We start from the raw sequence: 25,006 nt of genomic DNA on the forward strand, positions 1-25,006 counted from the left end.
GATCTCAGGATCATGAGTTTGAGCCCCATATTGGGGGTAGAATTTACTTTAAAAAAAAAAAAAAGTGGGGGACCTGGGTGGTGCAGTTGATTAAGTGTTCGACTCTTGGTTTTGGCTCAGGTCATGAGCTCAGGGTCCTGGGATCAAGCCCCATGTGGAGAACTGCATCTGGCTCCACACTTAGACGGGAGTCTTGAGATTCTCTCTGTCCTTCTCCCTCTGCTCCCTTCCTTGCTCGGGCGTGCGCACTTTCTCTAAAATAAATAAATCTTAAAAATGATAGTGTGGAGAAAATGAAGAACAAGAAATAACAGCACTAGGAAACAGCTGATGAAGCTGTGATTGTGCAGCTCCTGCTAATACACCCTTACTTCCTTTGCTATACGTATCACTCAGTCTGTCCCCACAAAGGTCTTATGAGTATTAAAAGGGTAGGATGCACAGATCCTCTTGCTCTACCCACAGTGGCCTTGGTTTCTCTTTCTTAGAATGAAGACTATTTCTTCTTCCATCCTCAGGAATGGCAGACTGGGTAGCAGAAAATGGCTTATTAAGCTAGTTTGAGATGAAATGGGCTTTCCCTAGTAAGAGAGTTTGCCTTTGCCCTCTTCCTTATGTACATTCTTTTCATCAGCTTGGTGGGTGCAGGGGAGGCTGGTCCTGGGTCTTTTAAAGTAAGACTTACTCTCCATGCCCAGTTATGATAGGCCCTAATGCACTGTCCTAATGGATACAGATACCACAGAAGGATTTTCATTCTAATTTCTCTTTTACCACATCCTAATTTGTTTCTCAGTCTAGAACAGAAAGATTCAAACAGGCATACTTCTGATAAGCCCACAGAGGGAGCCAAAACAGGTAAATATTTTTCTTTTCCTAGCAGCAACAACTTAATAATTTGCACATGTATATTTGGGGGGGGGGGAAACCACCTGAAGACACACTGGATACTTTATAGACATAATTTTTATTAACATGGTATCCCTGAGAGGCAGATTAAGGTGTAAACATTATTCTGCTTTACAGAAAGGGAGATGGAAACAGGTTGACTTACACACAAGACATCTGGAAGCAGAATTCATAATCTGCTGATACCCCAACCAGTGCTTTTTACACACTATCCATAAATACAATAAAGACAGTAATCTCTCATATTAAAAAACACACATTTAAAAAAACACACTTACTAAACCGTCTCAGATCCTGAGGCACTGCTTTAGACTGGTGTTTCTTCTGTGTTCCTGTCTGCTTAGGCCACATAATTGAGATACCATCTCCTCCTAATAAACGTTAGGAGATTCTTTGTAGTAGGGTCCCTCAACACCAGAACACTCATCAGCCTCTCATCTAACACAGCAAGCTATGACTTAGAGAATATTCTATCTCCCCACTCCTCTTTGATATCTCATTCTAGCCCCAGGACTCTGATTAAATGCGAATATGAAACAGCTACGTATCCCAGGACTTGGCCATCTGTTCACATTCCTCTTTCCTCAGACCTGCCCACTGAAGTATCTTTTCAAGATACTAGTTTCTGACCTTTGTCTCCCATAGGAGCTAGTCTCCTAAACTGCTCATTCTTCTTCCCCAGTGCGAGCTGGCTCTTTCATCAATAAGTACAGCACAGTACCTGATTTATTATCGGTGGATGGACCACCAGCTCCTGATCTCCCTCTAGCACTCCATGTTCCAGTTAAGACAGTTCTCTCTCTCGTGCATAGCCTAGATCATATTGTTCCTCAAAGTTTGTGCTGCTCCAGATTTTGTCTAACTTTCCTTACGGTCTGTCCTTTGCCCTCGGCTCCATTTGCATAAAACACCTTGCTCTCCAATTTTCCTATTTCTCACCCACTCAGCACTAGTTTTGTGATTCGTTTTGGAGAGTTCATCCCACCCTAATTTACCCAGTAACCTTCCTTCCTTTGAACAGTTGCTATTTCATGAAGCCTTCCTGAATAAAGAGAAGAAAATACCTCCCAGATTTTTCTTATAGAAAATTATAATGCATTTTACCTTAACATTTATGCAAAATGTTACTAGATTTCTAGATTTGTCTAAAACTGTTGAAGCTCTACATGTACATTTATTTATTTGTCCATGTCAGTGTCATCTGTTTTAGACTGTAAGAACAAGGACAGGGTCTGTTTACCTTGTGCTGTACAGGGCTCATCATACTACTATGAATAGATGGGCAATTAATTCATTACTATTTGATTATACAGATCAGAATTACACTTGTGTTTGAAGAGCTTTTAAAAATAGATCCATACAGTTGAATATGTGCACGTGCATGTGTGTGAGTACTGGCAGCTCCAATGACCAAAGATAATCTGTCCTCCTTGCCATTAGGGTAAAGAGCAAAGTGGCCTGTTTCCTAGTCCATGGGTATGTGGCAGTGGTTTCTGTTCGATGCAGGTTAGTATTGAGCGCCCATGGGGTGCTGTATAACACTACACTAGGTGTTTAGAGTGTGTAGAATGCAGACAATCCCCTACTGGCAGCTTTAACTGCCTTCTCTTATATCAACATATCCAGCTGGCTTGCTCTTTGCACTTCTGGACCAGAGGGAGCAGATGAAATTCAGATGACATGGAACAGAAGAAAAAAATTAAGCTAGCTGCTCTAAATGTGTTATTCTATTCCAGATCTTCTAGGACTTAGAAGAAATTAAGAAATCCAGGGTTCACACTTCAATATTTATATAAGGTTTACACTGTTTCCCCATATAGAACACCTAGGCTTTTGACAAGATGATTCATAGGGCAGAACCACGATGGATATTAAACTCTCCTTTAAGGTAAATGAAGAGTGTGCACGACCAGTGTCATTCTGAGCACAGGCTTATGTGAACAGGAAAAGCCACTTTCTTGCATTTCCATTATTGTATAAAGAGTTAGACCCACTAAGAAAAGTTTCACAACTTCTCCCTGAAATGCTGCTGTGATAGGTTTTTCCAGCTGAAATGCAGCTGAATAACAGGATAAATAAATACATGGGATCTACTTACATCCTTTCTATTAAGGGAACAACACAGGTACTGAGAGGTAAAGGTGTTATCTGTCATTTCCAATGAAGGCAAGGAGAGGAACTGAAATCTTCCTTTCATTCTTAAGACGACTACCTTAGGAATTCACAGATCCAGGAAAAACATGGGAACAGAGTGGGGTAAATCTTAGAGTGTTTCCTATGCTATTTGGGCAGAGAATAGGAGATGGATCTACTATTGGAAGACTTTTTGAAACCATTTCAATGCATTTATCTTTTCTTTAAATCTCAGGGGCTTACTTAGGTGCTGACTGTGACAGAAGTTTTTCTCGTGTATGGATCTCACGGTGCTTATTAAGAGCAGAGCTTTTACTGAAGCACTTGCCACAGTCATGACACCCATAGGGTTTCTCTCCTGTGTGGGTCCTATGATGTGCACGTAAGTCAGAACTCTTACTGAAACTCTTTCCACAGTCAGGACACACATGGGGTCTCTCTCCTGTGTGTATCCTCCGATGTGCACTGAAATGAGAACTATTGTTGAAACTTTTTCCACACTCTTCACATTGATAGGGCTTTTCTCCTGTGTGGGTTCTCTGGTGAATTATAAGGCTTGAGCTCTGATTGAAGCGTTTTCCACACTCACCACATTGATATGGTTTTTCTCCTGTGTGGATTCTCCTGTGGGTGATGAAATTTGAACTGTCACGGAAACTTTTCCCACAGTCAAGACACTTATAAGGTTTCTCTCCAGTGTGGATTCTCCGGTGTCTAATGAGGCGTGCACTCCGACTGAAGCTTTTCCCACAATCAGCACATTTATATGGATTTTCCACTTGATGAGATATCTGATGCATGAGGTGGGAATTCGGACCAAAGCTTTTGCTGTATCTGAGATATTTACAGGGTCTCTCTCCCAGGTAAGGTCTCTGATGATTTAGAACTTTACCTAAACTCTTCTCTGGGAGTGTTTGTTTTCCTCTTCTCTCCCCTGGGGTCTTTGCCCACTGTTGTCCTGATCTACATTCACTCTCACCACCTTTACCCTGAGTAAGATGCCGGGAAACTTTCCTTTCAGACCTTGCAAGTAATGTTCTATGTAGTTGTACTTCCTCAGAAATATCTCGTTTTAGGTTCTCTTCATTATCAAATCCAGCCTCAAAACCTGATATAAGAATAGAATTTTAAAGGTTATCATTTCCTCAATATTATGTGCTGGGGGTAAGGGAAGTATCACATTAGATGATTAAAGATAAAAATTAGGGAGCACTAGATCCCAAATGACTACTACCAATTAGAATTCCACTATTTTTACTCCTCTACTTAGTAACCTAATCACGTGCTTCTCATCTGTTATAGGGGCTGATTAATACATTCTTTGAACTCTTCCTGGATACCCATGATCTTCAGAAAACCCTCTCAGTATACCAAGGAAAACCTACCAGATTTAAGAGAGGTCTAGGAATACCCAGGAAAACTCTGAGAAACTTTTATATCCAAAAAGAGCTATATGAGTCCCCCTCCCTCAAATTCCAATATAGAGAATAAAAACAGGGTAGGAAAATACTTGGTGTCTTTCAAAGAACAGAAGGCCTTCTGAGAGATAAATTTTGCTAGAAAGTATCTCCCTAAAACATTCTCTTTTCCATGGAAAAATAATCATTAAATGTTCCCAAAGCACTACTCTAATGCTCAAGCTAAGCTTTTAATATTCTTCTAAGAACCAAATACCAGGTCTCCCCACGCCCAGGCTATGTGAATTTGCAGACGCTTGGCAAATTTTCAGATGGTTCAGAAAAATCCTGGATCCCAAATTCCCTGGACAACATCTGAGAGCAAAGGAATACTGAGCGTCAGCCTGTTTATGTACCCCTTAAAAACAGTATTTCTATCCAAAAGCCCAGTCTTATAAGATGCCCCCATGAAAGAGAGATTTGTTGGATTCGATGAAATCTCAGAACCTTTAATATGTGAGTATGTATTGTGAGCCTCCGAAGAGGGTAATTTAGCATTTCCTAAACCTAGAAACCATTTTTAGTGGAAATATTAACACCTCCACAGAACTGATGCTCCGTGGAACACCCTTGAAGAATGCAGATCTAAAGAACTTCTCGAAAAGAATGCTATTACTTATTAGGTACTTACTATGTGCCTAAGCACTGTGCTAGGTGCTTCACCATAGTACCTCATTTACATCAACCTCGATGAGGTAGGTCTTAATATGTAAGCAAACTTACAGGGTTAAGTAACTTGCTCTGTGTCACTCAGCTGGCTAATGGACAACAGAGTTCAGATTCATATACATCTATGACTCCAAAATCAGAATTATTCTTCCCACAAGGAGGAAAGCCATAGTGAAGTATTTCTTTTTCTCACAACAGCTAAGATTCAAAGGGTCCATTCCCTAAGAAATCTCAGACTTTTGCCCGGCTGTGGCTGAAGAAAGAGGTTATCGGGTTTTCATAGATGTGAATAAAGCAGACATACAACTGGTATACAAGTTCAAAGTAGAGGAAAAAACATTTAACAAGAATGAACTTTTAAAATCAACTTCATCCCACTATGGGTATCCCACATGCTACCTGGGAGATGTTAACTTTCATACTCCCTGCTAGGTAAACTGCCTAACAGCTCAGATGTAGAAGAGGGCAAAGTTAGAAAGTTTGCACCCATCAGACAGAAGCTGTAGGATGAGAAGGCAAGTCAGGTGAATAATTTATATCCCCTCTGTGAGCTGCTTTAATAGAAAGGAAACATGGAGAAGAGAGAAGGTGGTTACAAGAAGAATCCATGAGAGCTGGGTGTAGAGGCCAGTCTCCTGGTCTTCAGATTGTTGGTTTTTCTCCTAAATCCCACTGCCTCCCCTTTGCTACTTAAACCTCAAAAAGTAAAAGGATCTTACCACTGGGGCTCTGGAATAAGACTGGAGCACGGGTCATGACAACCCCCAGAGGTACCTCAGTGTCCTCTTCATCATCCTCAGAATCTTCTTCTATGGTCTCTTCTGCCACCTCAGCTTGCTTCTCAGCTTCAGTCTCACTGGTCTCCTGGATGGGGCAAGAGGCTGTCTCTTCTTCCTGGCTGTCACTGGGCAGGGCAACAGCCCTGGCACTCACCAAAGCATCCATCTCTTCAAAGAAGGGACAGGTTTCTGGTGCTTGGCCATTCTTGACTTTCCGATAGCTGGTTTGTAGGCTTTTAAACTTGGTCCGACACTGCTCTGGTGTCCTTAAGAATCCATATTCCCATAACCGCTCAGCCACTGCTCCATACAACTGGCTGTTGCGGTGACAGTTCCGGAGGGCTTCGTAGAACTGAGTCTCACTAAGAATTGCAAGGTAAGTCTTTGTCTCTTCATAGCCCCAGTGTACACCTGCCACCAGAAGAGAAATTTCAGCACCACTTAATCCAGGGCTTCACAGCCTCAATTACTCAGTCCTATCAAGTGCATGATGAAAAACCACCTAAGCTTGGGCTCCTAGGTGAAAAAAATACTTCCTGTTTCCAAAATCTATACAAACTCATTATAGAATGTTTTGCTTCTCTATATCCCATAGCAATTTCACAGGGACTTGATTCCTATGTTCTCTTTAGCCATTAAAAAAAAAAAAGCGTTTCCACCAGATCACTGAAACAGTCATTACATATACTGAGTCAAGAGTACAGGATGTGGGGCGCCTGGGTGGCACAGCGGTTAAGCGTCTGCCTTCGGCTCAGGGCGTGATCCCGGTGTTCTGGGATCGAATCCCACATCAGGCTCCTCCGCTATGAGCCTGCTTCTCCCGCTCCCCCTGCTTGTGTTCCCTCTCTCGCTGGCTGTCTCTATCTCTGTTGAATAAATAAATAAAATCTTAAAAAAAAAAAAAAGTACAGGATGCATTTCCCCATTCTTCTAGTAGTTTCTCTGGAATTTTGATCCTAACTAGAAAATAACTGGTCAGGGGAATAAGACCCAGTCAATCACTGTCATGAGTTATCCCTAACTTCTCTGATCACTCTTTTTCCATCAGCTGTACTTCCTTATGAATTAAGTTTTCCAAAGCGTGACTCAAGACCCCAAGGAACAGTCTCTTTCAGAATCACACTGTTGCCCAATCCCTATTATGGCCCTTCTTCATTTGCCACAATCTCAAAAAAGCAAGCCCAGTAATAGCAAAGACCTGAAGGGTACAAGGTAAGGACCTGATAGTCATGCACCTTATCCTAAGGAGTGAAGGACTGGTGGAAGCCAGAAAGAGGAAGGAAGCAGAGCAGTATCTCCTGGCCTGAGCCCGTACTAGTGGTGCAGGCCTCCCTTGGGCAGTACTTCAGTATGATTACAGACTCTGCTCCTTGTAAAGCCCCCAAGGTAGAGGGAAAGGAGATTCAGAGTCTTCCTCCCACTTGACTGCCAGCTGGAGATGATGCTGCTTCCATCATCCTCCACTCACTGCAGGTAAAGGAGTTGGAGAAAGAATCGGAAGACAGAGAAAAAGCAGTGGAAAAAGATGAAAAGAACAGGTAATGAAAATAATAGCAGCTAGCATATGTGCCATGTCTGTGGTTTACCTGCATATATAACTGACAAAATGAGAGAATGAAAGAAAAAAAAACAGATATTGAGAAAGGAAAAAGTAGAAGACAGAAAGACAAGAAGCCTAGAACAGAACTGAAGTAACAACACCCATATAATAAAAAATGAAAGGAAAAGATCACTGTTCACAGTGAAACTGCAACTTCAGAGATGTAGTCCTGCTGTCATGCCCCATTCTACAGGTGAGGAAACAGCTCTGAAATGGTCAGGTAACTATCCAAGGTCACCCAGGTGATTAGTGTTCAAGATTAGAAACAAAGCCCCGACTCATATTTTGGTGTTCTTTCTGTAACAACATGGTTATACAAATTATATCAACAGTATTAAATAATACTTAAAAAACAGTTCCATGGGCAAATAATATTTCAACAAAGTGTTAAACAAGATTTCTTACTATGTGTGTTGCGAATCTCCTAGAGGAGTCTTAGAAAATGTTTCCCCAGCTTTGGGCAGTCCTTCACTATGCTATGCTAAGTGAAAAGGAACACAAAATAAACTGACATTGAGGACTGGGGAAATAAAAGATGAAGCACCAGTTTGTATAAGGTGCTCAATAAATACTTTCCTTAAACATAGTATAGTGCCAGGTTTTTCTCAGCAGTTAGTGATTTTATAATCAGGAAAAAATATTTTAATAAATGGAAGGACTGATATTCTTTTAAAGAACTCTCTAGAATTTTTTCTTTTTTTTTTTTTTAAAGATTTTATTTATTTATTCGACAGAGATAGAGACAGCCAGCGAGAGAGGGAACACAAGCAGGTGGAGTGGGAGAGGAAGAAGCAGGCTCACAGCGGAGGAGCCTGATGTGGGGCTCGATCCCAGAATGCTGGGATCACGCCCTGAGCCGAAGGCAGACACTTAACCGCTGTGCCACCCAGGCGCCCCTCTCTAGAATTTTCTGAATGTACTTCTTTAAAATATCTAAAATTACTCCCTACTTACTATTATCTAATTTTCCCACCAAAGAGAATGAAATATACATAGAACTGAGAAGTGCCTCTTGTTCTCTTTAAGTGACAAAGCTGACAGGCAACATTAAACTTCCTGACTGCACATGCAGTCTCCTAACTCCTCAAATCTAATCCCAGAACCCCAAAAAGAAAAGCTTCTTACCACTTGGGCTTCGAAAAAGAACAGGTGCAGTTGAGTTGTCGGGGTCTTGGGGGGTGGCCTCCTGGCCCATTTCATCACTGTCAGACTCTTCAGCCATACCCTCTTCTGCTTCCTCAAGCTGCCAGCCCCCTTGCCCTAGCTCCTCAGTCTCGGCATCACTGCCTACTAGGCCAGAGTGAGAGGCTGCCTCTTCCAAGCCATTACTGGGCAAGGCGATGACCTGGGCACTCATCAGGGCCTCCATCTCTTCAAAGAAGGGGCAGGTCTCAGGTGGGTGACCACTCTTGACTTTCCTATAGCTCTTCTGGAGACCTTTGAACTTGGTCCGACATTGTTCCAGGGTCCGAAGGAAGCCATACTCCCGGAGCCGCTCAGCCACAGCCCCATACACTTGGCTGTTTCGATGACAGTTTCGGAGAGCCTCATAAAACTCAGTCTGACTGAGAATTGCAAGGAGAGTTCTGGTCTCTTCATAGCCCCAGTGCACACCTGCTACCTTCTCATCCTCAAAGCCCCAGTGATCCTGGTCCACCCAGCTTCTTCTCTCTCTCTTGGGTGGTAACAGATCAGCATGCATTTGTCTATCTCCTGTGTGACTGCCTCTTGGGAGTTCCTTCTCTTTGGACCCCAGATCAGGGATCCATGGCTCTCCTTGCTTCAACCTGGAGACCACACCGGATTTAGGAAATGGAAAGCCTGCTTGCAGGGAAGCAAACAAAGGATATCATAATTTGGATTGATCATAAAAACATCTCTGAGTTCAGACCTGCCTTTTTTTGAATCCAAGAGGCTTATAAAGAAAGTGTCTAAGAAAGTGTTTTCAGAAAGTTCAATGGGTTGGAGAAAGTGGGGAAAATACATAAAACCTCAAAAAAGATTTTCCAGAGCAGGGTGACAAGAGAGGAAAAGGTTCTGTTTGTGTGTTCAGAGCAAATAACTTCTGTTCCATGTTGCTCCCTAGCTCTCCTCACCAGTTACAGGTCTTGGCACTGCTGGGAACAGTCACCTCCCGTCTCCTATAAGTTCTCCACTTGGCGCTAGGGAATTAAACTCAAAGTGGTTTCAAGGGGGAAACTTCAGTTCATCTATTTCCTTCACACTGTCACCAAGTTCTAAAGGTTTTTCCCATAGTATGTCCTGCTCTGTTCCTCATGCCGTCATCCAGATCTAGACCCTGTATCCTCTCACAGCCGGATAAATGCAGCGGTCGCTGTCCCTACCTAACTCCAGGCTCTTGCTTCCTCAGCTCAAACACTATACTGCTGAACCTTAACCTGAGTGCCTACCATGCACTGTCCATTCATATCAGACTCCCCTTCAGAACACAGCATACTGTTATTCATCACTCTGTGCCTTTCCTTTAAGTCCCTCCTATCCAAATTTAACCCATTCTATGAGAAGTCGTATTTGCCAAAGCCACCTTATAAAGCCTTCCCTACTGCCCTCCCTCATCTCTCACTCTGCCAAACCCCTATTGTACTCACACAAATTGAGTAAAAGTCATTGTTTGGCACAGTTTCAACACAGTTCAGTTCAGCACATATTTGCTTCCAATCACACCCTAAGCTCTTTGAGAACAGGCACCTTTACTTATTGCAGAGTAATATTGTAAACTTATTGCAAGGCATTGGAATACACGGTAGGTGTTCAAAAAAATGATTAATTCTGCAAGTCTCTGGGGTAGAGGAGTTGCATCTGGATTACTAAACAGACACCATTGCAAATGGCTGAGAAGCCTAGCTTCTTGGATGATAAGATCAGAATTCAAAACAACTTCAACAAGTTAAAGAAATGATCAAAAAAACCCAAACAAACAGATAATATGGAGTTCAACTGAGTACAAAGAAGAAAAACAAGTTCTACAAAATCAAGTACAACAATAAGCACTAGGCACAAAGACAATGGGGAAAGTGGTAAGAGTCCTGGGAGTTACCAAGTAAACAATAATCACCAAATAATTAGTTGAGCTCTACTGAAAGAAAATGTAGTGAAATTCTGATGTAAAATTCCTACTCTGCCTCTACCTACCAGACCTTCGCTGGAATAATATAATTTAGTTCTCCACAATTAACATGATATTTGGAAGACTTCACTTCCAAAGGAGAATAACAAAAACTTAGTAGGTCTAAAGAATGGAGCTTCTGGGGAAGAGCTTAAAGAAACAAATATAGTTCAATTTGGAGAAGGAAAACGACTGAAAGGAGGCTGTGCCTTCAAGTATACAAAAGAATTTTTATTTAGAAAATACTGACCTAGTATCATCATTACCAAGAGGAAATAAAATAGTTCCAATTCTGATAAAAACTAGGAAGCCATCCTCTGGCAGACTTGTCAAAAGAGGAAATAAGAATACTACATCAGAGGGCTAAACTACATACCTTCAGGAGGCCTCCAACAACTGCATATTCTATAATTTCAACTCATTTCCTGAAATCCCACTCCCACTCACTATTCCCAACCCTACTTCCCAATTTAGAATGGCATACTATCTTCCCATACGAATCTACTCCTCACCGCTCCTTTGAAAAGGTCTGAGCTTCTCCTTTGGGTTCATCTGCTCCTGTGGTCCCAGGTCTGGGCTCCTTGCCCTCTCTTTCTTGGTTACACCCCTGGGCTGGGGTTCCACTGACTCCTGCCGAACACTTAATAACTCTCGTGATGATTTCAGGGGTGTCATCTTCTCCAAGCGCACTTCCTGCCCCTTCACAGAGACTGTGACCTAGAAACAACCCCCATTAATTGTCACTGCAAGGTTATAATGAGGGGCATTCCCAGAGGAGATTATTTAATACCCCAAAAGAGTTCATCCTTTTAGGATTTGGCTAGGTTTGGCAGGGGAAGGGGTTTAAGAGTAAACAAGGGTCTTTCTTATTCCATTAGCTTAGAGCAGCTGGAACTCCAGAAAGAAAAGTTCAAAATAGTAAACCCACCTACAAGCTAAAAAATAATGCCCCTTTCTTCCCTCTTAAGTAAAAAACTGTTAAGAGTATGAATAACTCATTATGACAAGGTAGCAAAGGTACACCCAGGTAGCATCTCCAGATAAGCTCTATCTGAAAAAGTTACCTGTTCCAGGACCAGAAGTATAAGCATCAACAAAGGAGGTTGTGCCCCTCTTTAAACCTGTATATACCTTCATATTATCCTTGCCCCTTCCCAGTCACAGACTTCTGAATTCCCCCTCCCTTCTCACCGAACGTCCAGGTCTTCCAGGCTCTCTTTCTAAATCTTCCACCAGAGCCACTGCCTCCTCTCCACTTTCTGGACATTGCTCCTGTACCCAATTCTGGATCTCCCCAGGTAAGATGGTCAGGAACTGCTCTAGCACCAACAATTCTACAATTTGCTCCTTGGTGCGCACCTCCGGCCTTAGCCAACGACAGCAAAGTTCCCAGAGTTGGCTGAAAGCCTCCCGGGGCCCAGCTACCTCCTGGTAGTGAAATCTCCTGAAGCGCTGTCGGAATGTCTCAGAGTTAGTGCCATTCCCTCTCAGAGTGGGTTTGGCCATCATTCACAGCAGAAAGCAGCTCCCCTCCACTTAAGGGTTCGAGGGCTTACACCTATTTTCCCATGTCCTTGGAGAATCACCTGCAGATGAGTCAACTGTAAGAAGAGTTTCCTCCTAGGGTAGAGAGAGATGGCACTATCAGAAGAAATACACTCATATGTCTAAAGTCTTGCCAAGAGCTGGCCTGACTTCCCATATACTCCACGTGGCCATCTGAGGTAGCACCAACTTTAGGACAGCAAGCCAAAACAGCATGAAGGAGAGATCTTTCAAAAGCTACCATTTCTGGGTGACTTCCAAGGCAGCCCGGGGAAGCAGCAAAGAATATTGTCTGCTTTCTTCCACCTCCCCCCAAACCTGATCCCATTTAGCTCCCCTGACCAATGTTACATAGTGAGTTTGAACCATATGGGAGACCTGGAGCTTGAGAGGATCTAAAGGCAAGTCACCATCCTGCTGAAGGCACCAAAAAGCCTCTGTCCAGCGGGTCGCAACTGATCTCCCCCAGTACCTCCGCAGTCCTTCCGGAGGCCCTTTACATCCTCCCGGCCCCCTCAGACTACACAACTACCAATTCCCACCCGGGACAAAAATCAAGTACTGAATACTGGGTCTTTTCCCACAAAGCGTTAAGTAACCCCTCATTAACTATTCGGGAACTACTGACGGGAAACCTCCCGCATTGGGAGGATTGGTTTTGGTTCCTGAAGCGAGGGCCGGCCGGTAGGCGTGGGGAGTTACACTGAGTTGGTGGCGAGAGGGAGTCCGAGGGGGCAGTAGTAATGGGTCTCCTGAGGATGGGTTCGGTTGCTGGCCAGGGGCTCCGGGTGCTGCGGGGTTCGCGGGAGCGGGACTCGGCTCAAGGAGCGGCGGGTGCGGGATTCCGGCCTCTTTGTCTTCGGTCCCTCCGGCCAGGTCACTCTCGGAGCCGTCGTGCGGTCCCTCCAGAGGCCTCCGACCGAGCTAAGGCGCCCTGAGAGCACCCTCCGGACACCCCTGGGAGCGTCTTCTTCTCGGGGTTGCCCCTCAACCCACTCGCATCTCTGCCCCCGGGCCAGCCTCACCCTCTTAGGGTCGGGCCCCAGGCCCGGCTCTTCGGCCTCCCAGTCCAGCTCTCAAACCGGAAGTCCGAGCGGGCGACTCGGGCACTGAGGGCGCATGCGCAAGGGCAACTACGGAGACTCCTCCAGCAGAGCCGCCGCAGGAGCGAGTGAGTGGGCCCAGGCGAGCGCGGCACACTTCCGGGACGTGGGGCGCCTATCCCGTAATATTTCCCCTCCGCTCTTCCCGCAGCAGTTGTCTTGCCGCTTGGGATTCAGGACGAACCGCCTGTCCCAGAGGCCTTGACGAGAAGGCAGCATTAGTCTCCGCGGTCCCCTGGAGGGGCGTTGGAGGAGGGGGCGGCGCAAATAGGGACTCGAGGTCCGCCGTGGGAATGATCCACGAACTGCTCTTGGCTCTGAGCGGGTACCCAGGGTCCATTTTCACGTGGAACAAGCGGAGTGGCCTCCAGGTACCGTCTAGCTCAGCGCGGGAACTCGGGAGCGCAGAATGGGCGGGCCAGCGCCAGTGCCCGGGGGAGGAGTCTGCGGGGTCGAAGGGCGGGGCTTCCAGGCGCTGAGGTGTTCGCGGGGCGAGTCCCTGGGCTGGTAACCGGGGAAGTGCCTGAGGGGCGTTGGCGCGCTGGATCTCACCTCGAGAGGGCTGGGCCGGGGCCGGCTAACTGTAGGAGGACGCCGGAGGGTGCGGGGAGGAGGAGGGAGCACGCGACCCTGCCTAAGGTTGAGGTATCTAAGCGAGAGTTGCTGGGGAACTGGATGTTCAAGTGAAGGAGGCGCTTTCACCAGTTTTCACTCACGCACTGCTTTAAAGTGAGCTTTGAAAGCTAGTCCAAATACGTAGCGCTTAACACACTGTATGGGGTCAGCCAGTTTTGTTGACTGAAAAACGAAAGAGTGTTTCCCTCATTACTCCTTTCCCAGGAAATTTCTGCACTAGGAGAATTTGGAAGGCGATTTTCATGTAACCAGGAATATATACGGAGGAAGGGTTAGGTACTATATGCATTATCTCTTTTAATCTTCACAGTCACCTACCTCCACTTCACGGATTAACTCCCTGTACCTGGTAGCTAGTCATTAGTGAGCTTCGTCCTGAACACCAGGTGTGCTTGGCTCCAGTATGTGAGCCATTCTTTTCTACTTCTGCTTTCAGTAATATTATCCAATCCTCTCAATAACTTAGTAACTTAGGTATTGTTAGCCCCAGTTTACAAAAGAGCAAACTGAAACTCAGAGAAATTCATGGTGACTAGGCCTGGTAATGACAAGATTTGAATCTAGCTCTGATCACAAAGTCATGCCAATTCTAAACCAAGCAACAGATTCTTCTTTATAGAGAACAAACTGTTGGTTACCAGAGGGGAGGGGCGTGGAGGAATGGGTGAAATAGGTGATGGAGGTTAAGGGGTGCACTTCTTGTGATGAGCACTGGGTGTTGTATGGATGTGTTGAATCACTGTATTATCTACCTGAAACTGGTATTACACTTCGTTAACTAACTGGAATTTAAGTGAAAAAAAAAAAAAAGTCATGCCTATTCCTATAAGAATTGGCGGTACAGGCTGTGGAAGAGCAGAAAAATGACTTTTATTATATAAAACCTATAAATCAGATTCCTCTCCATATTTTCCCCTGTAAAACTAGCACAATGGCAGGTATATAGGAAGGAAATGCTTAGGAAGTATTTGTGGGAACTTGACTTCTTAAGGTCTCAGAGTTAAAGTCACTTCAGAAAAAATTTTCTCTGACCATCTCTTTAGGTATCCTCACCATATGCCATTACTCTCCATCACAGCAGCTTGTTTATTTCCCTCATGGGACTTAGCACAGTTCATATTGTTTATTTTTGCTACCTGTTAATAGTGGTTTTCCCTCATAGTTTGCCCATAGGGGCAAAGACTATAGTGGTTTTCTTCATCAATGTAGCCCGCAGAGTTTCTGCCATATAGTAGGTGTTCAGATATTTATGGAAGGAAAAAAGACTACTAAAAACAGAAAATACTGCATACTTTCTGCAGAGCACTGTTTTTCACAATCAAATAAAGGTAAAAATTGTTTTGTATGCCAAATATTGATAAAAAATCATTTTATGATAATATTGAATATATGTACGCATTAACCTAAGTATAAACTCAAGCATATTGCTCTTAAAAAACTATTAAACCAAATATCTGTTACAAAGTAAACAAAACTACCAAATGGATAAATTCAAAATAACATTAATGTATAGTTTCTCAACCTTGGCATTATTGACGCTGTAGACTGGATAATTCTTTGTTGTGGGGTGTGTCTTGCTTGTGCATTATAGGATGTTTAGCCACATCCATGGCCTCTACCCACTAGATGTCAGTAGTACCCCCTGAATTGTGGCAATCAAAAGTATCTCCAGACATTTACCAAATGGTGCAAAATTGCCTCTGATTGAGAACCGGTGATTTAATGTGACATACACTATTGTTTTGCTGAAACTAAATCTCCAACACTGAGTTTAATAATAGTATGACTGCTACAGATCTCTGTTTTGACTTCAGTAAGTCTGTGGTAAAGAATGCCTGTTAATATAAGAAAGTTATACCCAATGGTATCAATAACTTCAAGGTATTGTTTGCTGTTTCAGAATAACTAGACCCTGAACTTTTATAAAACTCTGCCAACAAAGCACTGCTCAAAATTCCAATTTTAGTGGGAATATCACTTGATAACTGGGTAGAGCGGTCCTGATAATGAAAAATTGCTTTCATGTATTGAGCGCTTGCAGTGTGTATGGCTTTACATGTATTAACATTAATCCCCACAATTACCATCTCTACTTTCTAGGTATGAAACTGAGGCACAGAGAGGTATTTTAATTTGCCTAAGATTTCATGCAAGTAAGAGGCAACTCAGGGATTCAAACCTGGCAATCTGACTCTAAATATGAGTTCTCTCTCTTTTTTTTTTTTTTTCAAAGCCACAGGCAAGGCTTTATTGGGGCTACAGCTCCAGCTGAAGGGAGCTGCACTAACAGAGTAATTAGGCTGGCCTCCAAAGGCCGATTCTTAAGCACTGTGTTGTGGTACCTCTTAAGTTATTAACTTGAAGATATGGTAGGTGTTATGTCATTAAAATCTGCATTAAGTGGATTCCTAAACATATTGTGGATTCAGTAGCAGAAAAATTCTTCTTTCCCTATTTTTTACTGCATTTACTGTCATGTAAAGATGGCATCCACAAAATATAGTACTCACGATATAAATATGTAATATGCTAAGTTCCTTGGGGATAGTAACTACATCTGATTTTGTTCACTGTTTAATCTTGGGATATTAACACAGTGCCTGGGGTAAGTAGGTGTTCGTTAAAAGACGGTTGATCCTCCAAAGAAGATATACAGTGGCCAATAAGCAAATGAAAAGATTATAGATATGGCTGATTTTTAGGGAAATGCAGATCAAAAGCACAATGAGATACCATTTTATACCCTTCAATCAAATAAACAGAAAATGACAAGTGTGGGTGAGATCGTGGAGAAATTAGAACCCTTGTGCATTACTGGTGGGAACGGAAAATGGTGCAGCCCCTGTGGAAAATAATATGGTGACTTCTCAAAAAAAATTAAACCTAGAACTACCAAACGATCCAGCAATTTCATTTCTAGGTATACATCCCAAAATATCTTCATACACGTGAACAGATATTTGTATACCCACGTTAATAGCAGTATTATTTGCTATAGCCAAAAGGTAAAAGTAACTCAAGCGTCCCTTGGCAGATGAATTGGATAAACAAAATGCTGCACAAACATACAGTGGAATATTTTTCAGTCTTAAAAAGGAAGGAAATTCAAATGATACATGCTACAACATGGATTAACCTTGGAGACACTATGCTAAGTGAAAAAAGCCAGTCATCGAAGGACAAATATTGTATTTACACTTATTTGAAGTACTTAGAATGGTCAAAATTATAGAGACAAGAAAGAGAAGGGTGGTTGCCAGGGGCTGGGGGGAGGGAGGAATGGGAAGTTAATGTTTAACGGATACAGAGTTTCAGTTTGGGAAGATAAAGTTCTGGAGCTGGATGGTGGTGATGGATGCACGACAGTGTGAATGCACTTAACGCCACAGGGCTGTACTTCTTAGACGATGGCTAAAATAGTAACTTTTATGTTATGTATATTTTACCACAATATAAAAAAAAATATGGTTGAATGATACATTCTCCTACTACTGTTCTACTTGAACTGCTGTGAAACCTTTATATAGCATAGTAGGTTATTATTTGGCCTTTATTTCAATTAAAATAATACCCAATGAAATGAAATACCAAATACAAATGAAAATATGGACACTACATTTATATGTCCAATTATAAGGGGCTTTTGTAGGTTATAGTATGTTACGTTAGTTTTACATTTTTATTGAAATGAAAATAAAATTTAAGATTTTATAGAGATTTTATAGAGAATTCGTAAATCTTAAGAATATGTCCGACAGGGGCGCCTGGGTGGCACAGCGGTTGATCGTCTAACTTTGGCTCAGGGCGTGATCCCGGCGTTACGGGATCGAGTCCCACATCGGGCTCTTCCGCTATGAGCCTGCTTCTTCCTCTCCCACTCCCCCTGCTTGTGTTCCCTCTCTCGCTGGCTGTCTCTCTCTGTCGAATAAATAAATAAAATCTTAAAAAAAAAAAAAAAGATTTTATAGAGAATTCGTAAATCTTAAGAATATGTCCGACAGGGGCGCCTGGGTGGCACAGCGGTTAGAGCGTCTGCCTTCAGCTCAGGGCGTGATCCTGGCGTTACGGGATCGAGCCCCACATCAGGCTCCTCTGCTATGAGCCTGTTTCTTCCTCTCCCACTCCCCCTGCTTGTGTTCCCTCTCTCTCTGGCTGTCTCTATCTCTGTCACTGGCTGTCTCTATCTCTGTCAAATAAATAAATAAAATCTTAAAAAAAAAAAAAAAAAGAATATGTCCGACAAACCCCTGGAGTCTGCAGATCCTAGTCTGAGCAGTATCACTAAAGAGACTTTGTTGAAATCAGGTCCAAAACTCCATATCCTTATAGGCCATCCCTGAAAGATTGAGTAAGAAACAAGTAATAGTAGCCACCTGTGGGGAGGTTGACTTGTTTTAATGTACAACATTTGGTAGTGTTTGAATTCTTTACCATGTGTTACCACCTATTTCAGTAAACTACTTACTAGGTCAAGGATGGGGGGCAATACCTTGTAGCACTTTAGAACTTACCACACTTAAATGGGCATCTTAAGAAGGGAAGTGATTCATAGTATGAAGCCTTTGAAGCACCTCAAAGGTATGGGGGCGTCAGTGTTCTTAGCCTGTTCCTCTTCCAACAGGTGTCACAGGACTTCCCATTTCTCCATCCCAGTGAAACCAGCGTCCTGAACCGACTCTGCCGGCTGGGTACGGACTATATTCGCTTCACCGAGTTCATCGAACAGTACACAGGCCATGTGCAGCAACAGGTAGGCTGCTGTTCCCAGGGAACGGACACCTCCAGAGGTCAGGGGCCATGTCAGGTTTTCAGTGAATCCATTGGTAATTGGTATGAAATAAGTCTCAAGATGTTATGAATTTCTTTTTTTTTTTTTTTAAGATTTTATTTATTTATTTGACAGAGACAGAGACAGCCAGCGAGAGAGGGAACACAAGCAGGGGGAGTGGGAGAGGAAGAAGCAGGCTCATAGAGGAGGAGCCTGATGTGGGGTTCGATCCCATAACGCCGGGATCACGCCCTGAGCCGAAGGCAGACGCTCAACCGCTGTGCCACCCAGGCGCCCCAGAAGATGTTATGAATTTCTTATCATTGAATTATTCAAGTGAGGGCCAGGTAACTAGGTCAAACAAGGGAGAAAATATACACAGGGACCAATCTAGGTAGATTGGTATAAGAGAAAATATGCTTTGCCTGGGTTTAGGAGACCCGAGTTAAATCACTCTGAGCTGGACCAGAGTTCCAATTCCAATGGTAAAAGCATGAAGCATCATTTCGGATCTTTTTGCCATTTTGCTTCTAACTCCCTTAGTCACATGGAAGCAATCAGCTAAAATCTTTGGGCTTCATTTTTCTTATATGAAAATATAAGAGATAAATCAGAGAAGGTGCTTGGCACATAGCAAGCACTTAATAAATATTATCCATTAATATGAATTAATTGGAAGTGTACACTATTAATTGTGATTAATGGTGTAGAGGTCAAGAATTTGTGTCCTGCTCTACCATTTACTGGCCGTAGACTGCTTGGCAGTAACCTAATGCTCAGTAACTATGGCTCAGTTCACTTACCTATAAAATAGAGGTAATAGGTAGCACCTATCTCCTAGGCTTGTGAAGATTAAACAAGGTAAATCATGCAAAGTGCCTGGGGCATAGGAAGCACTTGTATTTTTTTTAAAGAGAAATTTTAAAGTTCCCTGTCATTTTTAACAGTCCTTAATTCTGTCTGTGGTAAGTAAAAAGATTGCTGAATTGTGTGACTCTGATTCAGTGATGACTGTTGCCCAGTTGAAACAATGATTCTGGTTGAGGAGAAAGGTGGGGACTTCTGGAAAGGAAAAGGAAGGATTCCTGAAATAAGGCAGTCAGTACCGTCTGTTATATAAGCTGGTTGTCAGGCCCTTGATGGTCATCTGTGGGACAGAGGAGTTGGAGAATAATGCCTTATATTTTCATCTCTGGGACAGGGATTCTGATTCTCTCAAAAGGATTTTATTGCAAATGCGTAAGCTAAATGTGAGTTTAAAATCTAATCAGTGTCATTTTGTGAGTTTAAAATCTAATCGTGCCATTTTGCTATAAAATCATATTAATGAGGGCACATGAATTAATCAGAATTGGAACCCATATATTTATATAGATGAAAAGGCCTCTAGTTTTAATTTTGTAAGTAACATGTAAAAGAAAAAAACCTGTCCTGTGTTCCTGTGACTATATAGATTTTATCTTATATAATATGTGAATTTCTGCTTTCCCAAATTCTAAAGATATCTGTAGTGCCTCTTTTTTTGGAACAGTAAAAAGCATACTTAAGTTCTCTTTCATTTAGTGATAAATGAAGACATTCAGTTCTCTAAAATGATACACGATCAAAACAAATTTGGCTGGTTGTAAGCCCATCTGGTCTATTTCACCCTGTACCCATGCCAGTCTTATTATAGCTGTGAACCTTTATCTTCAGGAAATGCTAGTATCCTTCGCAGCATCCTCAGACTATACCGTGCCTCGTAACCCCCGAGTCTAAGCTTCCTACCCCACTCGTTGTGGTATTCTGTGATTGTATCTACTGCCCCCAGAGCCTAATCATCCAAGTCAGTACATAGCCAGAGAGGCTGGTCATCATGGCCTCTAGTCACTTCTTCTGCAATTCCCCGTGTAAAATACAGACGAGGCTCTTAGAAAAAATTGCAGGTCTCATGAGAGACAAGCCATATTCATAAGTGGGCTCTTGGTGAGAGTCTTATCACTCTTCGTGTTGACTATCAGATTCATGCTCCTGATGAATTACCAGGCCAGGCAGGAGAAGGGATGTTAGAAGGAGGATTAAGTTCATTTTATTTATTCAGTAAATATTTACCCTGTGTTCAAAGAACTGTGCTAGTAGCTGAAATACAAAGATGAATAAAGTGCGTGTCCTGGGGCGCCTGGGTGGCTTAGTCGTTAAGTGTCTGCCTTCGGCTCAGGTCATGATCCCTCGGTCCTGGGATAGAGTCCCACATCAGGCTCCCTGCTCGGGGAAGCCTGCTTCTCCCTCTCCCCTTGCTTGTGTTCCCTGTCTCGCTGTGTCTCTCTGTCAAAATAAAATAAAATAAAATAAAATAAAATAAAATAAAATAGATAAAATAGATAAAATAGATAAAATAGATAAAATAGATAAAATAAAATAAAATAAATAAAATAAATAAAATAAAATAAAAAAATAAAAAAGTGTGTGTCCTGCCTTCACAAAGCTCTGGGTCTAGAGAGGGGGCATATAAACAAAAGTACAGTTCGAGCACTACCGAGAGATGCTATGAAGGCACCAAAGGGGAGCAGTCCATTTCCGAGGGAGAATTAGGAAGGGCTCTGAGAAAAGAGGTGCTTGAGTTGGGTCCTGTAGGAAGAGTAGGTATTTGTCACAAAGATGAGTACACAGTTATAAGTGGAACACATCCAGATTCATGGGGGTGAGAAATAGAAGCAAGGCACATTTGGTGAACTGTGGGTAGTTTGGAAATGAGACTGTGAAGTTGGAAGCAGTAAAAGATAATTTTGGAGAGATAGTTAAGGGCCCGAATGTAGAAGTCATCGTATGCCATGCAGAGGAGTGGAGATATTATTCTGGGGCAGTGGGAAGCCGCAAAAGGGATTTAAGCTGAAAGTTTTAAGGTTAGTTGTAGAAAAATCTCCACTGACAATATGAGGTATTACCTGGTTGTTTATTTTAGAAAGAGAAAGAGAGAGAATCTTAAGGACACTCCGTGCTCAGTGCAGAGCCCGACGTGGGGCTCCATCTCACAACCCTGAGATCATGACCTGAGCCGAGATCAAGAGTCAGACGCTTAACTGACTGAGCCACCCAGGTGCCCCCTACCTGACTGTAACATCTAGGCTGCATGGGAAATTAAAATATCACATTTATTTAAAAGGTCAAAACTCAAAATCTGTCTCTCTAGTTGGATTTTCCTCTCATTGAAGCACTGCTTTGATTTGGAATCATTTAAGCAAAATCAGTAACACTGATAAAGGATAATGTTTTCCTCAGGTTTTGGCGTCTGAGCTGTGAGGCTGAGTTCTCTCTGTTTGATTTCAGGATCACCATCCTTCTCAGCAGGGCCAAGGCGGGTTACATGGAATCTACCTAAGGGCCTTCTGCACGGGGCTGGATTCGGTTTTGCAGCCTTATCGCCAAGCACTGCTTGATTTGGAACAAGAGGTGAGAGAGGAGATACGGGAAAGACGTCTCTGGGGCAGCCAATTACGGCATGTTCTTGAGTTTGAAATACCCTTTGATGTGGTCAGGTAGTTAAGAGAGAGCTATTTTCTGCATGGCTGAAGGGTACGGTATATTCTGTGATTGCCCAGGCCACAAAGTGACATGCAGATCATGGCGAAGGTTCTTGAGTGCGTTTATCAGAGCCCTAGCTCTGTGTTTTGGTCACCTGAAAAATCAGAATTAGTACTCTACGAATTATTAATTCTCGATAGCCTAACACGAACATGGAGCCCATTCTCAGATTCTCATCTTGTTTTCAGAGATCAAATAGATTTGAGATAGTTTTATCTGGAGCCCTAATCACAGTGTTTTTTGTTGCAGTTCCTGGCTGACCCCCATCTTTCCATATCACATGTCAATTACTCCTTGGATCAGGTATGTTGCCCAAATAATAAAATGCCTTGGAATCTGTTGATATTGTTAGAATAATCTAACTTAAGGGGCGCCTGGCTGGCTCAGTTGGTGGAGCGTGGGACTCTTGATCTCAGGGTTGTGAGTTTGAGCCCCACATTGGGTGGAGAGATTACTTAAGAATAAAAAATCTTTTTTAAAAAAAATGAGGAATTAAAAAAAAAAAAAAGAGGGGCACCTGGGTGGTTCAGTTAAGCACCTGACTCTTGATTTTGGCTCAGGTCATTATCTTAGGGTTTGTGAGATCAAGCCCCGCATCAGGCTCTGCACTGGGCATGCAGCCTGCTTAGGATTCACACTCTCTCTCTCTCCCTCTGCCCACCCCCCTCTCTAAAAAGATTAAAAAACTAAAATTAAAAGTTTAAAAAAAAAGAATAATCTAACTTAAGACATTATTTTTGAGAACATTTTTCCTTCTGAATTCAGAGTCCGGCATTTTATATTTTGTATGCTTTCCGAAATCAGAACTGTTTAGAAAGCTCCAAATTTAGTGAAAATCTAATGTCTGATATTAATGCTCTATATTGACTTCAATATTAACAATTATGCTAGCCTCAGAAATAGAAACTGCTTCTATCTGTCATTCTCTTTCTGCAGCCAAACCCATATCAAATTGCCTTAACATACTGGATCTTGGCTGTTCTGTGGTATTGCCATCTTTGTGTTAAGTGGGACCATTTAGAAACAATAGCATTTCCTGAGTCAATTTTTTTTCCTTGTACTTGGTTATGTACCCTCCTAATTATTCTCTGCTTTGCAGTTCCAGCTCCTTTTTCCCTCTGTAATGGTTGTGGTAGAACAAATTAAAAGTCAAAAGGTGAGAACTTTCCTTTTTTCCTTTGCTGTGGTAAGCACCAAGGATGTATTCATAATTGATTTTGCCTTGCATTCTTTTTTGAAAACCCTAGTTTTTCGTTTTTATTTATTTATTCATTCTTTTAATAATATTTGCTTGGGTATCATGCTAAATGTCAGAAATGCAAAAATAAGTTATGACACGGCCCTCAAGCACCTCCTGATCCAGAAGGTGGAGGTAATATTAATAGATGTATCCCAGAATGCTGCTGGGTAGGAGCAAAATGCTATGGATGGTATTTGGAGGTGAGAGCATTTTACACTAAGGTTTTAGAATTTTTGGATATGGGGGCGCCTGGGTTGCTCAGTCGGTTAAGCATCTGCCTTTGGCTCAGGTCACAATCTCCCGGTCCTGGGATGAGCCCCAGGTCATGCTGCCTGCTCAGCGGGGAGTCTGCTTCTCCCTCTGCCTCTGTCCCTCCCCCTGGCTCATGCTCTCTCTCTTTTGCTCTCAAATAAATGAAATGTCCTAAAAAAACCCTGTATGGATATGGATCTTGAGGAGAAGTGGAAAGTTCATTTTAGAAGGAATAGATTTATGATTAGGGTGCTGGCAGTTTTCTAAGAATTAGATCATTGGCTGAAACCCAGATGCTTATTTTACTAAATATGCCTGTTCTTATCCCAAGTTTTTATCATGTGCGTTGAAAAGTGAGGGTCCCCAATACCAGGAGAATGCCTTTTCTGGGCAGAGGTAATAACTAAGGAGAAAATGCTTTGAGATTTAGAAGAAGAATCTGGTAGTCCATAGCTGGATGAAAAAGGACAAATGGATTAAATGTTTAGCTCATTTATGTTTTTAAGCTGTTATATTTGTGCCTTAGCTTATTGGGAGTGTTTACCTTAATAAATATAACTAGTTAACCAGTTAATTTGCCAGATTGCTGCTTCATTTTTGTGCTGTATAAGTATAGAAATTTCTACTGTGCTGAGTTCATTCTGAGCCAGCAAAGCCAGTAGGGGATGTGTGTTTGGCCCTTCAAAGCTCATTACCCTCATCAGATAACATTCAGCTTTTACCGTGTACTTACTCTACACCAGGCTCTGTGCTCAGTGCTTCACGTACTTGATCCCATTCAGTCCTCTGCGGGGTCAGGTAGCTTAGGGAATGTGGTTTAGTGTCACACAGATGGTAGGAGATGGTAGAGCTGGGATCTAAACCCGGGTGGGTCTGACTCAAAAGATTGTGCTCTTAACCATTCCACTAAACTGTCCCCCCAAGATGGAGGGGACCTCCTAGGTAAGTAGAGTTAGTGTAAGTGTTCTGTGCTTGGCTGCACATCTCAGTTGACTTTCAGTTTCCATTGGCCACAGGAAGAAGAAGAGTAGAAAGTGAGTAGAGCGATTGCAGATGGGCTAATCTTCCTCCTTGCCCAGGTGGTGGTAGAGAAGCCAGAGTGCTCTGGCTCTAGAAAGTTAAAGAATGAGGTCTCAAGAACATGGGTGGGGGTGAGAACAGGGGTGATAGCCAACAGACACAAAGGATCCTTTTAAAGGGATGGAAATGTTGTAAAACTAGATTATA

At 42.7% G+C, this 25,006-nt stretch overlaps 2 protein-coding genes across 11 annotated transcripts in view; one reads left to right on the forward strand and one right to left on the reverse strand.

Moving 5' to 3' along the window:
- Positions 1–948: 948 nt before the first annotated feature.
- On the reverse strand, positions 949–13,398 carry ZSCAN29 (zinc finger and SCAN domain containing 29). Of its 10 annotated transcripts, none has more exons than XM_048218237.2 (6): positions 13,245–13,398; positions 12,100–12,294; positions 11,187–11,391; positions 8,673–9,368; positions 5,888–6,358; positions 949–4,150 (listed from the first exon to the last, which is right to left on the reverse strand). In XM_048218237.2, exons 2-6 carry the CDS (start codon positions 12,181–12,183, stop codon positions 3,282–3,284), a joined length of 2,325 nt encoding a protein of 774 aa, XP_048074194.1. In that variant the 5' UTR covers positions 12,184–12,294; positions 13,245–13,398; the 3' UTR covers positions 949–3,281. The 10 variants fall into 10 exon arrangements, with proteins under 10 accessions (XP_048074194.1, XP_048074199.1, XP_026335662.1 ...); XM_048218242.2 differs by having other exon boundaries at positions 8,673–9,334; positions 11,866–12,294; XM_026479877.4 differs by having other exon boundaries at positions 11,866–12,294.
- A 193-nt stretch (positions 13,399–13,591) lies between these two features.
- Positions 13,592–25,006, forward strand: part of TUBGCP4 (tubulin gamma complex associated protein 4) — a 34,431-nt gene continuing 23,016 nt past the window's right edge. Inside the window, exons 1-5 of the mRNA XM_026479879.4 lie at positions 13,592–13,693; positions 18,580–18,708; positions 22,033–22,155; positions 22,537–22,590; positions 23,387–23,443. Of these exons, the coding sequence (XP_026335664.1) occupies positions 13,616–13,693; positions 18,580–18,708; positions 22,033–22,155; positions 22,537–22,590; positions 23,387–23,443 (441 nt within the window). The 5' untranslated portion in view covers positions 13,592–13,615. The remainder of the gene's footprint in view (positions 13,694–18,579; positions 18,709–22,032; positions 22,156–22,536; positions 22,591–23,386; positions 23,444–25,006) is intronic.

The sequence above is a fragment of the Ursus arctos genome, unplaced genomic scaffold (genome assembly GCF_023065955.2).
Source record: "Ursus arctos isolate Adak ecotype North America unplaced genomic scaffold, UrsArc2.0 scaffold_36, whole genome shotgun sequence".
In the NCBI taxonomy this organism is placed as follows: Eukaryota; Metazoa; Chordata; class Mammalia; order Carnivora; family Ursidae; genus Ursus; species Ursus arctos.

Excerpts from the sequence above, each read along its gene's own strand:
- ZSCAN29 (XM_026479877.4), bottom strand. The coding sequence starts at position 12,183 with ATGATGGCCAAACCCACTCTGAGAGGGAATGGCACTAACTCTGAGACA. Across the intron at positions 11,392-11,865 it reads CTGGAAGACCTGGACGTTCG|GTCACAGTCTCTGTGAAGGG; the intron begins GTGAGAAGGGAG and ends GGTTGTTTCTAG. Across the intron at positions 9,369-11,186 it reads CAGACCTTTTCAAAGGAGCG|GCTTTCCATTTCCTAAATCC; the intron begins GTGAGGAGTAGA and ends CCCTGCAAGCAG.